The sequence below is a fragment of the Anas acuta genome, chromosome 3 (genome assembly GCF_963932015.1).
Source record: "Anas acuta chromosome 3, bAnaAcu1.1, whole genome shotgun sequence".
Taxonomy (NCBI): domain Eukaryota; kingdom Metazoa; phylum Chordata; class Aves; order Anseriformes; family Anatidae; genus Anas; species Anas acuta.
Window position 1 is genome coordinate 86,907,700 of NC_088981.1, and position 16,070 is coordinate 86,923,769.

General features: G+C 39.2%; 1 protein-coding gene across 49 annotated transcripts in view; it reads right to left on the reverse strand.

The window, feature by feature from the left end:
* Positions 1 to 208: 208 nt before the first annotated feature.
* The window catches only part of RIMS1 (regulating synaptic membrane exocytosis 1), a 312,325-nt gene continuing 296,463 nt past the window's right edge, over positions 209 to 16,070 (reverse strand). For 48 of the 49 annotated variants that reach the window (XM_068678176.1, XM_068678175.1, XM_068678174.1 and 45 more), the window contains 5 exons: positions 10,737 to 10,878; positions 6,839 to 6,951; positions 4,031 to 4,132; positions 2,795 to 2,934; positions 209 to 2,441 (listed from right to left, as the gene is read on the reverse strand). In XM_068678176.1, the coding sequence (XP_068534277.1) occupies positions 2,223 to 2,441; positions 2,795 to 2,934; positions 4,031 to 4,132; positions 6,839 to 6,951; positions 10,737 to 10,878 (716 nt within the window). In that variant the 3' untranslated portion in view covers positions 209 to 2,222. Of the gene's footprint in view, positions 2,442 to 2,794; positions 2,935 to 4,030; positions 4,133 to 6,838; positions 6,952 to 10,736; positions 10,879 to 16,070 lie in introns of those variants that run through there. The other variant, XM_068678216.1, reaches the window with a different exon arrangement.

The window sequence follows — 16,070 nt, forward strand, 5'->3', positions numbered from 1 at the left end:
TCCATGGTGAAAAGGCAGCCAACCAAACACGACTTTCACCAGACCTCAGTTTCTGGCCCCAGATTTCAACATACACTATTACATCAATCAAAAGAACCATAGAAATCACTTATCATTTTACTGTTCCTTAACACATTTCACACAGTCCTGCAGCGAGCAGAATCACAGATGAACCTCAGAACATACAGAGAGCACAACTACTACACTGGACATGAAAAGGAAATTTTATTAAACATGTTTACATAACATGAGTTGGAAGTTCATTTAAAAGCACAGGGGAGTGTTAAGACAAGTGGTCAAAATAGAAAGATACTATCGAATTATAACTAGTTGTTTTTTGGCCACTAAGACAGAACAGGATCTAGTAGTAGTGCACCAATACTTGAGTTCTTCCTGCTCAGCAGGTCGAGCAGTAATCAATCTGTGCCCTACGGAAAGATGGGCAGAGTAATTCTGACGTGTTGAGTAATAATAAATAGTTCACTTGGTGCAGGCAGTATGTCTATGAATTAAAACCTAGTGTGTACACAGTTTCTACATGTGTTACAGCCCCACAGTAGGAATCTACACCAAAATATTTATTAGAAGGAATTTGGTCCGTACTACATCACGTTTTCCATAGGGTAAAAAATAAAGTCCATCTATAGACATTTAGCACCAGACTCACAGACCTAGCCTGGCTAAAACCTGCAAAATGTCTATAAGAAAAATGGATGGCTTAGATTTCTTGGTTACTTCAGTATAGTAATTACGAGCAAACTGTACAAGTACATGCAACATACAAGCTGGCCTATGTGGAACTAACATACATTATTAAATAACCTTTTTCATCTCTTTTTACAAAACGTGCATGCAGCTTTGAACAGTTCCAAGTCATGCTGCTCTATTTGTGTGATCACAAAATTGAATGGCCTGTAAAAGGAGGGGTAACATATCAATGCACCTGCAGAATCTGCAGTTTTTAGCACATTTACAGAATATCACAAGGGATTTCAAGGCCAAGAAGAACTCAAATGAATAAAAAGCAAATTGAATTTTGACTTTTTTTTTTTTCTCCAAAAAGTAAGATATCTTGCGTTAAAAAATCAAGCTTTGTGCTTGCATCAATCTCAAAGAAATGTAAACTAAAATTTGATAAAAACATTAGTAAGTGCAGAATATTTCAACTGGAATTTCCAGTGAAACACTGAACGAATCATACCATGCTCTATCCAGGGCAGACAAGTGCGTCTGAAGCGACACACATCAGAGAAGCCTGGGTACAGCTGAAAGTGTCATATGCTCAATCCATTCCTGGTCAACATTTTGGGAAGTCAAATATACATTTATACACAGAAACGTAAATATTTCCTCTCCATTTCTAGGAGGAAAACTGCATTACCAGTAACATATTCAATGTCAAAATTAAGACTAAAGCTGCTTTATACCAGTCCCCAGCATTAGTTGCAGAATTCTTCAAAATTCTTCCATGCAAAACATCATAAACATAAAAGTTATTATATATAATGCAAACATATCTGCTTTTATTTTACAAAGAAAAAGTGGCACTGTGATGATTAGTTTTTTTTAAGAATATAACCTCGATCGGTCATTTGTTCTGGGTTCCCACATGAGAGACTTTGAAGCACCAGAACCGAGAAACGATTTGAACTTGCTGGAATTGTAACTGTGGCTGTTGAACACTTTAACGATGCTTACAGAGATATGCTTCAGCCCTTTTGGTTTAGTTTGTTTGGTTTAGAAAAAGAAAGGAAGGGTCTCTGTTAGCGTTGTGAGGACTTCTACAAAACTAGCAGAATCACATGGCAAAAAACTAGTGGAAGTAACAAGTACAGAAAAACTGCTGAAACACCAGGAAGTTAACACTGCTTGAGGGCTCTGTCAAAATGTGAAAAAATATAACATTGTTAACAGAGTGAGAGCTTCCAGTTTGGCTCATATTTGACTTAATTTGAATCTAAAGGTCCCTCTTTCTCTTTGTTTGTTTGTTTTTGGATCAATATAAGCATCAGTGATAGTTGCTAATAGATTGGCCATACGTGATATATTTTTGTTCTGTCAATGTAAGCTGTCTCTCGACAAACAACTCAGACATATTTTTGGATAACTACTACAAGCAAAAACAGAAGTGATTGTCTCTCTCCAACAGCGTTTTTTGATCGTGTGAGTATCTGGTTCCAATCGTTATCCTGGGTGGTGTTTTTATTAGACAGCACCTGCTACTATGACCTAATGCAGGGAGGCCCAGTTGAACTTTCCAGAGATGACTGGGAGGCCCTGCGTGTCAGGGGAGTCAAGGTTGGATCCACTAGTGATGAAGGTGGAAATAATTTATACCAGCCTATTACCACACTGGACAGATCCAGTTCCTCCAGAAGGATTTGGGCAACTCCCATGAAGCATTTGTGATCCATTCGGCCATAGTCTCCCCAAACTATTACCTGAAAGAACACAAAATACAGATTCAGCCTTGTCCTAAAAGCCACGATCACTCCTGCTGTATTTCATGATGTGTATTGTAAGGAAAATGTTATTCTTAAGGGTGAATGATTTCTCCCTCTTGCGGGAAAACGTAATGGCAGAACAGGAGCGAGAGTCAACAAAAGAGAAATGTTTAATACAGCCAGACATTTCACAGGTCTGAAACCACAAGCCACAAGGATGTGTTTGCTGGTATTTATAAAATTAAATGCTTAGCGAGTTGGAATGGGTTTACGTATATTGCTTAAACTTAAGTAAACATACAAGTGCTTTACCAAATGATAGCCTAAAATGGGATTAAGAAGCAACTGACCTGAAGGACTTTACCCTGTGGACTTTCATCAAAAACCAGTGTCTGTTGGTACAAAGGATCAAGGGTCTTCCGCGCAATTCTTGTCTTCTTCTTAGCTATACATGCTCCGTTTTCCAATAAATACACTTTGACATATGGAGCTGCAAACAGAACATCACAAATTTTATATTTGAACTTAAAAATTTCTACACTGCACATCTGAATTGCAGGACAAATGCCATAGAAGGAAACTGAGTAGAAAGAACATGACACACGCTATCCTCGCTGTACGCAGCACTGTATCCTCATCTCAATGCAATTATGTTCACTAAATAAATGACACAGACCATAAGAAATCAAATCAGTTTTTATAAACCTTGAATTTTATGATCCAAGATGTTATTAATAACAGTTGTTTTTCACACCTGTCATTCTAGAAACACTTCCCTTTGCCAGGAATTAATTGTCTCTGCTAGCTAATCTGGAGTCTCTATGTATGTTCAGGGGTCAGAGATACACTGAAACAGAAGACTGATATTTCATTGAAAGGAATATTTAAAACTAAGTCATTTAGATAACACTGACTCTTTCATCTTCAGCTCCTGAGTAGGTTGTGAAGTACCATTTTGCCAAAACATTATCTAAAACAACTGTTCTACTTGTTACAGTAAAGCAGTGGTTGTAGTGGTGATTATAAACCTCTTCTAAGACATATTTCTGTAAATAAACAGGACTCAAAAAAGTCCTTGTGAAATGATACAATTAAATTTCTTTCATTACACAGGTTGTTGACACTGGCACTAGCATCACCTACAAGCTTCTTCAAGCACTTCTGCACACAGAAGACCATGGCATGTGGATTTACTAAATTGCTTGTTTAAAGCACATTCATCTGTTCTCCATTTCTTGTTTTGATGTGGAACAAACACAAAGGTCTTCATCTACATCAACAAAGCCTCTCTGAGAGATATGACTTGCCTAAAATGCATGGAAATATTTCCGCAAAATTTCCTTCCAGAATGGATTTTGAGTTGCTGAAAATCATTCCTTGGAAGGTAACAAGCAGTTAGTAGCTGCAAGGTGGTAAGAAGTGGACATTGGTAGCAAGGACATATCCATTCACACATTCTTTGTTAAAAGCAAACCAAACAAATGTAGTTATATTAAATGAGGAGCTTAAAAAGTCTTCAGTCTCTGCTTAATCTGTTTATTTCGTATTCTTGCTTTCTGTTCATATATTGTCTATTTTTCCCTTACCTGGGGTAGATTTGGAGCCAGGTTTTTGCGTGAGGCCACGAGCTCTTATGACTTCTACTTCTAACTGACCCTTTTTATCCACCATGCCAATCTGGATATCACCTGAAAGGGAGAAGAAAGAAGCTTACATTTTAAAGAAGCAGAACAGCCTGGGAGATACGGTATAAGAGTGGGAAATAGACTGGTGTGGTACTAGTCTGCTGCGTTATTGTGCTTGTCACCTCCTGTTCCCTTAGATTTCTCCATCCTTAACCCAGTACTAAAAGATACATACTTAGCAATATGCCCTCTCGTCATGTACATTTCATACCTGAGCTTAGTATTTCTGATCCATGGGGGACAAGCAAATTTATAGCAACACTTCAGTATCACCACCATACTTTTGATTTTGCACTTTGAATTATTTAGAGACTTCTACCTAGGACTGCTGACCTAGTGTGCCAGTCACTGACACACACTGCCCTGGCAGTGGTCGCATGCCCAAACAGCCTAAAACCCAAACACACGTTCAGATATCTCCTCAGCAGAAGTTTCTGCCTCCAAGCTGAGATGCAAGAGATGGCAGTGCAAAGGTTTCTTGTCTGATATAACAGGAAGGAGAATCGCTGATAGAATTTAACTTTGAAACCCTCAACAACTACAATTATCTGACTGGATCCTCAGTGTAAGGCAGGTACACCAACTGGATGAGGTGCAGTCAGAGGATGATGCCCTAGCCTCATAGGGACTTAAAAGAGGTCTTCTTCTGCAAAGGCCTGAAACAAGTACAAAGGTGACAATTCTGTTTTTATCAATATTCTATGCCCATTTTCAGTGTGAATAAAGTGATGCAACACACTAAAATAAAGCTTGCTTTTGCCATCGATCAAACCCTGCCTGAATTTTGATAAGTGATATTTCTTACATAAAAAGGAAAGGGCTTTGGTCTGAGACCAATAAAATACAAGAAAAGTTACCTTAACCACAATTCAAAGTATTACATCTCTGTGATTTTTTTATATTAGGGAATTAGCTGGGCAGGTATCTAATACACCACTTAGAATCAAAAATAAACAATTTGACACGTGAGCTGTGTGAAACCTGTGCAAATAAATGAACTGTCCATATATCCATGCCACAGCTAAGTATGGCTGTATTTCAGATGTAAACGCCGAATTACTTGAAACAAAACAAAACAAAACAAAAAAAGATAGCCAGTCCTGAACTACATAATTGGGGATTTCAGATTTAGAAATACAGCATTTTGAAATTAACCCCGCATGAGATTTTTACATGCTTGTCTAATGGTAGATTGAAGCAGTGTTTTATACCTTGGCATTTGAGGTATGACAGAGCAGCAGGGAAGATTTCTAGCTATTAGACTTAACTTGAATAAACAGAGCTCTGTGTTGTGCTAAAAGCAGTCTAAAGGAAAATTCCAAGATGTTTTAATACCACATCTCAGGATCGCACATTCAAATAAAAACATGTTACAGGCAACCAGAAGGGGGAGCAACAATACAAACGTTTTCCAGTCATCACTGGCAGCTGTATGTAGAAAAGCTTCTGAAATTTGTTAAAAAGCATGGCAAAGTGCTTTTTTGGGGGGCTGAAACCTGAGCATTTAGTAAATAAAACGGTTCTAAGAAGTGAAAAAAAATGTATTACCCAAGTCATCTGCAGAAAAATATTTAGATTAAAATCAAGAGATAAAGGAAATCTAGATCCTTATACCAACAGAGCCATTTAGATTTTTATTGGGCAGGTAGTCTATCAATTATCTTCTCTTTCAAATTACGGGAAAAGTGTATTTAATGACTTTGGTGTTTATTAATGCATTAAGCAAGTAGCAGTTATCTGGACTTATACAGCAAACCTTGCTTTACAGGATACTCAAAGCATCAAGAAAGTCTGTCTCCTTCTGCTCGGCTCATGAGTTGGCAGAGGAACAAACTCCTTACAGTTTTTCTGTCTCTTTCTCCTCTTTTTTAGCAGCATCTCAGTAACCATTCCTGAAGCTGACTCTTCTGAGAGCGCTGTACTAAAGCACTGGCCACTTATGATTTCCAGCATTGTTGCAGGCATGGATCAAGTACTCCTCACTTATCATCCTAAACATGTAATATGCGAAGCATGCCTAAGAATTGCTCAAGTGTGAGCAAAAAATTATCAAACCTTTCCAAAGATATATACACAGCACTGTGCCGTTGCACAGAACATACACTCATAGCCCATTCATAACCAAGATAAAACTAATGCTACTATAGGGAAATCCAGACTAGTTTGGAGTACAGAGAAGATCACTGATAGTTCCAGGCAGCTGCTTTAGAAAAGGATTTTGTCTCCTCCATTAGAAACACTGTCTTTATCAGCAGCTGATTACTGGGCATTGCAAATGTGGGCTGAAGTTTCAAATTCTGGGGTTACTTCAGGATGAACTAAGCTTGGACAAGCATGGAGTTGGGCAAGAAACTGTCCATCACATTCAATATAATCTGTGGCAAATAAATATAAACCTTGAACAGCTGAGATTTTGCAGTGAGCTACAATTGGAAAACCCACAATAACTTTTGAGTGGGAAGGAAACTGAAGCCGCTATCTTCAATTTGCAGATGAGATTAGCAGACACCTCCATCTGGAGCAAATACTGTTTTTCCTTCCATTCTGGATGCTAGCATGCTAGGTATACCAGTGACTGGATATAAGACTTTCATGTTTACAGTGAAGGAAGCCACTTTTTAAAAGTCTTTGTGGTGCTGTAGTTTGGTAGTGTATGCGATAATTATTAGCTACTTACACATCTAACATAGGAGAACATATTATTCTTACCCATGGCAGGGGTTGCTAGCGTCTGCCGGCCTACTAACTGTGCAGGTCCAAGTCCGTCAAGGAAATCACTGAACTGACTGTCAGCACCCAGCCGTACTCCAGGAAATATTAAGCTGAAGGAAAATAAAAGCTGGTTAAGCATAAGAACAGGATTATTTTTTATTGTCCTACAGTGTCCACCCAAAAAATAGTTCTTACACAAGGTAAGCAGCTCAGGATGTGCAACCACACACTGCTCTGCAGCAACACAAATGAGCTATCTCCCAAGGACCCCAAAGAAGTAAAGTGAAACAAAAGTATGTGGAACAAAAATAGTTCATACAAGTAGTTCTTGCTAAGGAGTGTTCCAGGAGCAGCAAAGAGCCTGACAGGTGAATAAACTATGAGTGACCTCATATGGCGGGACATAAAAAGCCTCATGAAATGTAGGAGCCTATTGCTCATTCCTGAATGCTTGATTTATTTTGTAATACATACATTTAAAGGCCATCCACATCAGTTAGGTTAAACAGGGAAAACCAATACATATGCTAAATTAATCTGATTGTTGCAGCTGTTTAATGAAATCATAAACTGGCAAATAGTGCTAGTGTGGATGAGACCTAAACCTAATGCTGCTCCCTAGCCAAATATTCTAGTAGCCACATCTGCATCTACAGTGAATGCCCATCCCTTTTTCAGGACTGAAATGCAATGCAGTAACACAGAATACACATGATTTTCCAAGCTGTTTTCTTGTATTCAGGAATCTCCACTTTTTTTTATCTCCACTTTTTTTTTTTTTCTCTCTCTGCAATACATATGCACTCTCCAAAGAGTAACAGAACAAAGAAACAAACAAGAGAGAGAATGATCCATGGTGGGGAAACTCAACTTCGACTTCCTCATCATAATTAGGAGGAACAGAAGAACAGATGTTGAACTAAGTCTTACCCAACGTGCATCTTACCCAACGCGCCAGCCAGCATTCTGCATCACTTTCTCACTCAAAGGAAATTCCCTATTAGACTCAGGAACACAGTAACAAAACTACCTAATTAAAACACCTAGTGTGAAAAGCTTTGATTTCCATACACCAGATTTATGTGGTCCATTCAATTCATACTAAAAATTCTCTGCAAACCCTGGTTAGTTGAGTACAAGATGTTTGTGTTTCTCTTCAAGACTAACTGCTCTTAACAATGTTTCCGTGAGCAAATAGACTGCCTGTAACTAACGTTGGCAAGAAAACATCAGCATTGTACTTTTCATTATAAAACTCTGATTATCCTACAGGTAAGCTTTTCACAGAAGTTTAAAGAAATCTTATTTAAGGTTTCTTTAGATGGAAAAGTAGAACCTGGAGGCCTTCAGTTCAACCATCAGCCCCCCAGTAATGGCAGTCACCTAACACCAAGGTGCAGGTTCAAGCCTTGTGCCCTGCCTGACAAGACACCCAGCCTGCTCCTCTGCCCAGTGGCACATCCCATTCACTCTTGCTGCTGCTAGAATTGGTTTCTTGTTTTTTTCTTTGGCCTTTTTCCTCTAAATGCCTGTTACATTTTGGTGGGGAATTACTTGCATTGAAAATCTTCACTTCAGAGTGTTCTCATTTTTCAGACACTTCTAACTACACAAATAACAATGAAGGGTGTGAGTACTCCATTCACCTTAATGTGCATTAATTGCAACTCATTAAACTCCAATTATGGCTCAGGCAGAAGAACATAATGTGATACCTGGGGTATCTACTGTAGGACTGTGTGATCTCAGCAAAGTTATTTATCTCACTGGTATTGCAAAATGCAGGATGAGGCATAACACTAACATAACACTAATAAACTAACAAGGTGAGTCTGCAATTAAGGGCAGTATCATAAAGTATACTCATCAGGAAGGAAAAATTGTCCATGCAAATTCAACACCAACACCTCCTAATTGTTATCATTACCTGCCTACAGTAAGAGTGAACTGCACACAAAATGCTACTCAAGCAACCAAGGTCAAGCTCCTGCTGATTTTGATAGGAATCTCATGGAAGGAAGGATAAACCTAGTAAATAGCTTTGCCATACAAATGCAGGGGAAGTCTGAGTACAAGGTACTATCAAAAAACAATTCATACTCACACTAGCAGTAAGATCTGAAGTCAAATGTGACATTTCTAATGTTTGAAAAATGCCCAGGAGAAGAAAGGAGGAAGAGGATTTTAGGATCGGGTGGCACAGTGCATACACCCCTGATTGTGTGATGCAGTGGTGCAGCTTCCCCTCCACCTTGTACTTATGTCCAACTCATGTTCTAAAAATAAGATAGTGATGCATGTAGGGGAAGTGACTGTACAATAAAAGATTGGCTTATTGGTCATCTTTCTTACAAGAATACCCACTTTTAACATCTTTCTTTCACTGTGAACTAAACCTAAAGCTGCTGTAAACTAACACTGTTCTAAGATATTCAAGTAAGCTCACAGAGTATTGAAGGTTATGATCTACAGCTAAGTCACAGAAACACAGAAAAATGTAAGACCTCAGAGAAGTTTTCTAAGACATGAAGTACAGCTCCATGATGAGCAGAGCCGTCTGGCATCCCTTTTATCCATGGCATTGCATCCTGTTAAAGGAATGCTTCTCTTCCTTCACTGCAGCAAGACATATGTAACTATTTAACCTGGGTTTTGTTATCTGCCTCCTTTAGCTCATTCTCCCTGGTTTCCCTTTAGAGGATGTCACTGTCAGATACAGCTGTTCTTCTCACTTCACTGGCCTCACTGTTTCTATACCCTTGCAGGGAATGAATAGGGATAGTGACATCAAGGTCAGTGGTTAAGGCTAAGTGTAAACTAAGTCAGGAAATGAAGCTGAAGCATCTTGAGGATCAGGAATCAACCAAAAGAGCTGCTAACTCTAACAAACCAAAAGGTCCTCACCTTCAGTGCTGGGCTCCCAACTCTCCCATGTTGCTAACCTGCCAGTCCCTAGCTTCCGTATTAGTGTGGTCCCATTTACCTGGCCCTTCATCAGCATGGTGAATGACTGGTGCCCTACAGACTGACAGTCCAGCGTAGAGAGAATAAGGAAGAAGGAGTGATGAAGGGTAAAGGTAATGCCTTATCATCTCATGATGGAGAAAATGCACATTGACACATCTCCTTGCCACCATCATGGTTGCCTCTGGCTCTTCATCCTTTCACACACACACACACGGTCTATAAGGTGGAATTCTGGAATTCCCTCCCCCCAGTTTCCACTTTTGTAGGAAGGCAACTTCCAAGAATTCTCTGGTGACCACTGTGCCTCTGCACACAAGGCAGAACCCCATTGAGACCTCTGAGGAGGATGCACACATTTGTGTCAAATCAGCCTCTACCCTCCTTTCCTTGAGACTCAGTCATCCATCAGTGAATGAAAACAGCTGCCCCGCTACCCACAGTTGTGTGGCTGATTTTCGCTAATGCAGTTGGACTCTGGTTTTACAATTCTCAATAAAAGACTTGGACCAACTCCAAACTAAACTTTCTTTGTGTACAGTATTACTGAGCAGAGTTTCATATCACCGGGATTTACACACAACGTTTGAAGTTTAATTCTGAGTTAATCCAAACACAACTCAAAGAAAAACTACCCCTATGTTTTGTTTTGAATAGTGCACTCTGAATTCAGTTCTCTTATGATGAACAAAATGCCTCACAGGATGGCAGGGAGAATGTGAGACCCTCAGAAGTCCCCTCTCAATTTCAATTTTCAATGACTTTGTATGGCATGCCTAAATAGTTCAGTTTTGCTAACGTTTTCTCAAGAGGAAGAATCTATGCACAGAGCTACACCCGTCAGCCAAAGCTGGGACCTCTGTTCACATTCTGTTTTCTTTACAATAGAAGAAATTTTTCATACATTACTGATATTTTTAATGCCACTTACTTGCCCTCAGAGCTGTAACTATTTATGCTGCCATCAGTGGATTCTCGACTTGGTTGTCGAACCATACGACTTCTCATCTCTGCTGCCATTCCTGTCTCTGTGCTTCTCTGTATCGTGCTCTTTAATTTCTTGTTGCCAGACTCTGAAATCAGATAGAAAAACAAAAAAAAGTGATAGTTAGAATGACAATCTAGCACAAAGCCTTTCCTTGCAGTTTTCCTCAAAAAAATGGTCTGACTTGACCATTACTATTTCAGAAGACAAAAAGGCTATTCTCATAAAGGAAGGAAAGTCTCTTCTTCAGCTGCAAAGTGGTGATTGTTTCTCTTTAAAATGGCTACAGCCCGATATTAATGAGTTATTAATAACCTTTATACAGTTGGAATGTGGACAGAATGGTTGTGATAGCGTATGCTAAACATATGCTCAGTAAGGTGTCTCTAGCCACCTTCGCTTGGGTGACTACAGAAGAATTTTAAATTCTTTACAGAATAAAGAAGAATTCTCTTTAAGAATTTAACAGAAAAATGCTACTACTTGGTATCAAAAATATAATAACATATTTTGACCCAGTAAAATCTTACTTTTCACCACAAAGTAAACAGTGCACTTTACATAACTTCTAAGCAGAATAAAATCTTTGAGACTCCCCTTGAAAGACGACGGACTTCACAGAGCTTAGGCTTGCAAATGAACATTACAAAGTAATGCAAATCTTGTGAAAATTTTTAACAGCTTGGTCCATTTGGAAAAGCTTCCATCATGCATTCTTTGAATTGCCCTTTGAGCTCCACTTGTAAGGTTTTGGGTTACCCTTGAGCAAGACAAGCTTGCAGTCCCTTCCACAGGCAGTCCTGAGCTCCAGGTGCAATTGGCTCCAGCCAAGTTACAATGAATTTTGCTGTTGCATTGAAAATATTATGCTCCTAAATTATGGTAATTGTTCTGAAAAATTTTAACTGAAATATTTCTACCAAGGTCTCCATAATCCGTGTTGACTTCAAACTTAGCATCCTGCTCATTTTCATTTAATTCAGCCAATCATTCAATGGGCAACATTAATCTCTCTCACAAAAGCAGTAGATTTCAAAAAGTTGCACAGAAACACATGCAGAAACACTCTCCTGCATTTTCCTCTTCACTTAAGTACTTAATCCACTTTCCACGAACTTTTTATTTCCCTTTCACAGTCTGTTAATGGGAGCATCTGAAAAAATGAAGGCTTCTTCCACCTCCACCTACAGAGGCTGAAAACTTTTTTGCTTTCCCGTTTCACACAGACATCATTGATGTTTGAAGCTATGACAGACCTTGGCCACTCTTACAATAAAAGTAATTGATTTCGAAGCCCCACCATAGCTTCCACTTGCTGTGGACAACTGGCCTTTGCCCTTTGGGTCTGTGGAGCTGCTGGGGGACAGGGATAAATTACACAGGAGAGAACAGTTCTTCCCCTGTCTGTCTCCTTTGGAGCTATCGGAGAGATGGAAAACAGGAACAAAACAATAAAGAATTCATATATTGGGCTAAGAAGAGGCACTGCCCCAGCAATGGTTTTCCTTGCAAGCCTTCTGGAAGGGGGAGTGTTTATCTACGGCCATCCAGGAGCAGAGAAACAAATGCCTCCCAGAAAGAAACTGGCTACTTCCAGACAGCCACAGACCCTTTAGTCCCTTCTGAGACCAACGGCTCAGAGGTTGTGCTGTGGGTCACTGCAATTCATTCAAATTCCCAGTGCTTGGTCAGCTGAAAATGCATTATTCAATGCCTCTAAACATGCTAGGCTAGAAGAGGTACACCAGCCAGAGCAGGCTCCAGTTCCAGAGGATGTAGGTGGCTGTACAAGGTACTTCATGAAATTTGAGTGACCCCATATGCAGAAAATCAGAACATAACTTTTTGAACCTATGCTTTACCTTCAAAAACAGATGATGTGTCTAGCAAGTCAACACTGAAATGTAAACTGAACATCAAAAATGAATAAAAAGGCATTCTAAGATACATAACCTACATGCAGAGCCCTATGACAAAGCAGGATTTTCACATTTTCAATAGCTGTGCATTTGCTACCCATGCTGTTTTCTGCTTCTTTCTCTTCTTGGGACCTGTCTGAAAGTATCTCTGTTTCCATCTGCTTCCACATAGTGGATGAGATGATGTCGTTTACATCTTGCAATCCTTTCTGGAGACAGCCAGATCAGACAGCACGACCAGACGGATAAAGTATGGTAGAGGCTAAAACGCAGGCATCTGAATGGGGCTGCCTGTGAATATTCCAGTCTCAGGAAACTGGCGTGATGAGACACTGAAGGAACAAGATCATCACGACCTTGTCACAAAGCTAGGAAAGAGATGCTGCGCTGGGCCACCTGGACAACACAGTGGGTGCAGAAACCCAGGGATGAGAGCCAGGTTGCTAGGAAAGCATAATAAAAAACATATTCATAGAAATAATCACTGTAAAAATATCCATTGACTAAAATACAGAAATTAGTATTTTAGCTTTGAGCCATGCAGAGACTGAAAATTGCAAGTGTATTTGTCACAGAATTTAATATTACCATGGATAACATTCATGTTGCTGCCTGAAAATACCTCTCTGCATCAGAGATTTTAAATGCACAGAATTGTGAAGGAGGAATCCTTGTGGATGGCCATGAGCAAGCCAACAACCTTATCTCACTGTGCTGTATAGAGCAGATTGTCCGTTTCCAAATACTTTTCAAGCCACTGCTCTCTGTCTTACTATTCTGGATTCCACTCCTTTGTTTATCAGCAACAATTTTTTTATGGTTGAAAAACAAAACAAACAAAAAAAAATTTCTTCTGTCTCCTCTTGTAACTGCTATCAATATCTGCAATGTTTTGTGGGAAAGCTTGAGCCCTCTGCATTTTTTAGTTTATAACCTCAATATTAATACTCTGCAGTAAAATCAAATATAACATAAAAGTAACTCAAGACAGAATGGTAAAATACATTAAGACTTTTATGGCATAAAGGGAATTGCTTTTGCCCAGGACTAAGAACTGGAACACAGGTTTCACAGGTTTTTAAAGTTTTACACAGGTCAGTTATGCACGTTGTATTTTATTTTATTTTTTGGTCTACCTACATCACAAAAAGAAATGAGGACAATTTATCTTTCTGGTGCACTCTCGTAAACATCTCAGCAAAACCTAGCTCTGCAAGGCATCAAGGTAATTACAGAGCAGAACTGAGCTGGGAACCTCTGCTATTTCTGAAGGGTCCCAGGTAATGTGGAGTCACTCTGGGGTGCAGCTTCCAGTCCTGCCTTGACTGCACAATGAAATGCAGGTTTGATAAACAGAGTTTCTACAGTTATTTACATGTTTTTTATAAAACTTTCATGTTCATCTTGCAATATTTTCAATCTAGCAGTTCTGCATATACCTTTGGAACCTTGTCTTTATATGAACAGTAAAATTTCATAAAATATTTAGGCTTAATATCTACACTATGATATATTGAGAAAATTTTAAACTATTGTCTGAATATCTATTGGAGAGTGCTTGGTCCTGCTGGTGATTTTTATTAGTTTGATATATACAATTAAAATTTATATGTTACAGTTCTTTGCCTGCACTGTGTAAATTGCATTATACTCATTGTGCAGACTGAAGATAAACTGTCTCTATACTGAATACCATTTAGGGGCAAAATTTATTCCCAAATGTTCTGTATACTTCTATCTGCTGTGTCTATTGTGTAAGGATTGCTGCATGCAGAAATGCAGATTAATGTGCATAAATTCCATCCAAACACATATTTCAACAGGTACAAAGCTAGAAAAAAAATGTGATAAACATTTTTGCAGGATTAATAACAGACGCAAAAGGATCATAAAGCAGCCATCTGCAGCTGTAAGATATACTTAGCTTGTACACTTTAAAATTCAGCAACAGCCTTGTAGCATCCCTGCTACAATACAGGGAGGACTATGCGCCATTCTCTAGTTCAGTGTAGATTTTATAAACACAGCCTACAGTGATTCATTTTCAGTCTGACAAGCAACTGCATAAAATGTTAATGCAATTGATGTGTCCCAACTTCCGTGCTTCTTAATCACCTCCAAACACAGCAGCCAGGAGAAAAACACTACTGACAACAGAATTATATCAGCAAGAGAGTCAGTGACAGTACCTATAGAATTAGGATGGCCTACCAGAGATACCTCAAAGCAAGATTTAGGTTTCCAAAGGCATCCAGTTCAGAGAGAACAATGCCAGGACAAACAGCCCCAAATGACTAATGTCCCAGCAAAGGTACAACTGCCCTCTTCCACCATTGCCTTGGCTCTTTATGGTTCCTGAGACATTTTGCCCTTGTTTCAGTACAGTGAGTTTGAAAAGATGGGAAGAGCTGTGCCACAGCCTGCTGGAGTAAAGCTTTTATCATGTGATGCCAAGGTGTGCATTTCATGACATGGGACGTTTGGGACATGAGTTTGGAGACTTTGTGAATTTGGCAAAAAGGATATTTTGAGAGATCTCTGTAGGGCAGAAGATGACAAAACTGAAATGGTCCTACAGGGAGAGAGGTGCCTCGAGCAAACATTGCCCAAAATCATACCTGAGGACAGGCAAAGTGGTTAGCACCAAAAAAGGAAGCAAATTTGCATAGATGGGTACATGGCATGGAAAATTCATGACCTTTTCAAAAGAACCCTGAAGAAAGCAAAGTATACACCATTGCTAGATCCCCTAATGGAAGCAGTAACAAGGAAGGTGCTAATACACAATGTCATTGCATGACTCAGGGGCAAATTATTCATGGTACTAAGCATGCTCATGCATGTAAAGAAGAAAGCCTAGAAGGACTACAGCTCCAAGGCAGCTCTGACTGAAAGCTGGCAGGACTGTGACCATATTGTTCTTGGCCTGCATGCTGCCTGTGCGAGACACCAAGACTATGCCAGCTGGAGTATTAGAGTATTATGGGTCATCCTCAATTCAAAGAAGTATTAAAAAAAAAAAAAAAAAAAAAAAAAAGCCAAGGGCACATTTCCTTCTGGTCCTTTCTGATGTGTTACTGATTTTGCAGCCTCAAATTTGGCTGCTTGGAGACCTGCTGAGTTACAAGTTGTGCTGCATCCCACTCACTCTGCATGTAACACATTTAAACAAAAACAAATTCTATTTACACATGAATTGACAAAGCATCCCTTGGCTGATAGTCCTAAAACAGTCAGAGACAGAAAAGAAGAAATAATTCAAAATGCATTTTGTTCTTTTTACACGTTTGTATCTCTCAGATGAACTCAATGGTAGATTGGTCTCGAAGACTAAAAGAGCAGCTACATACAAAAAATAAAT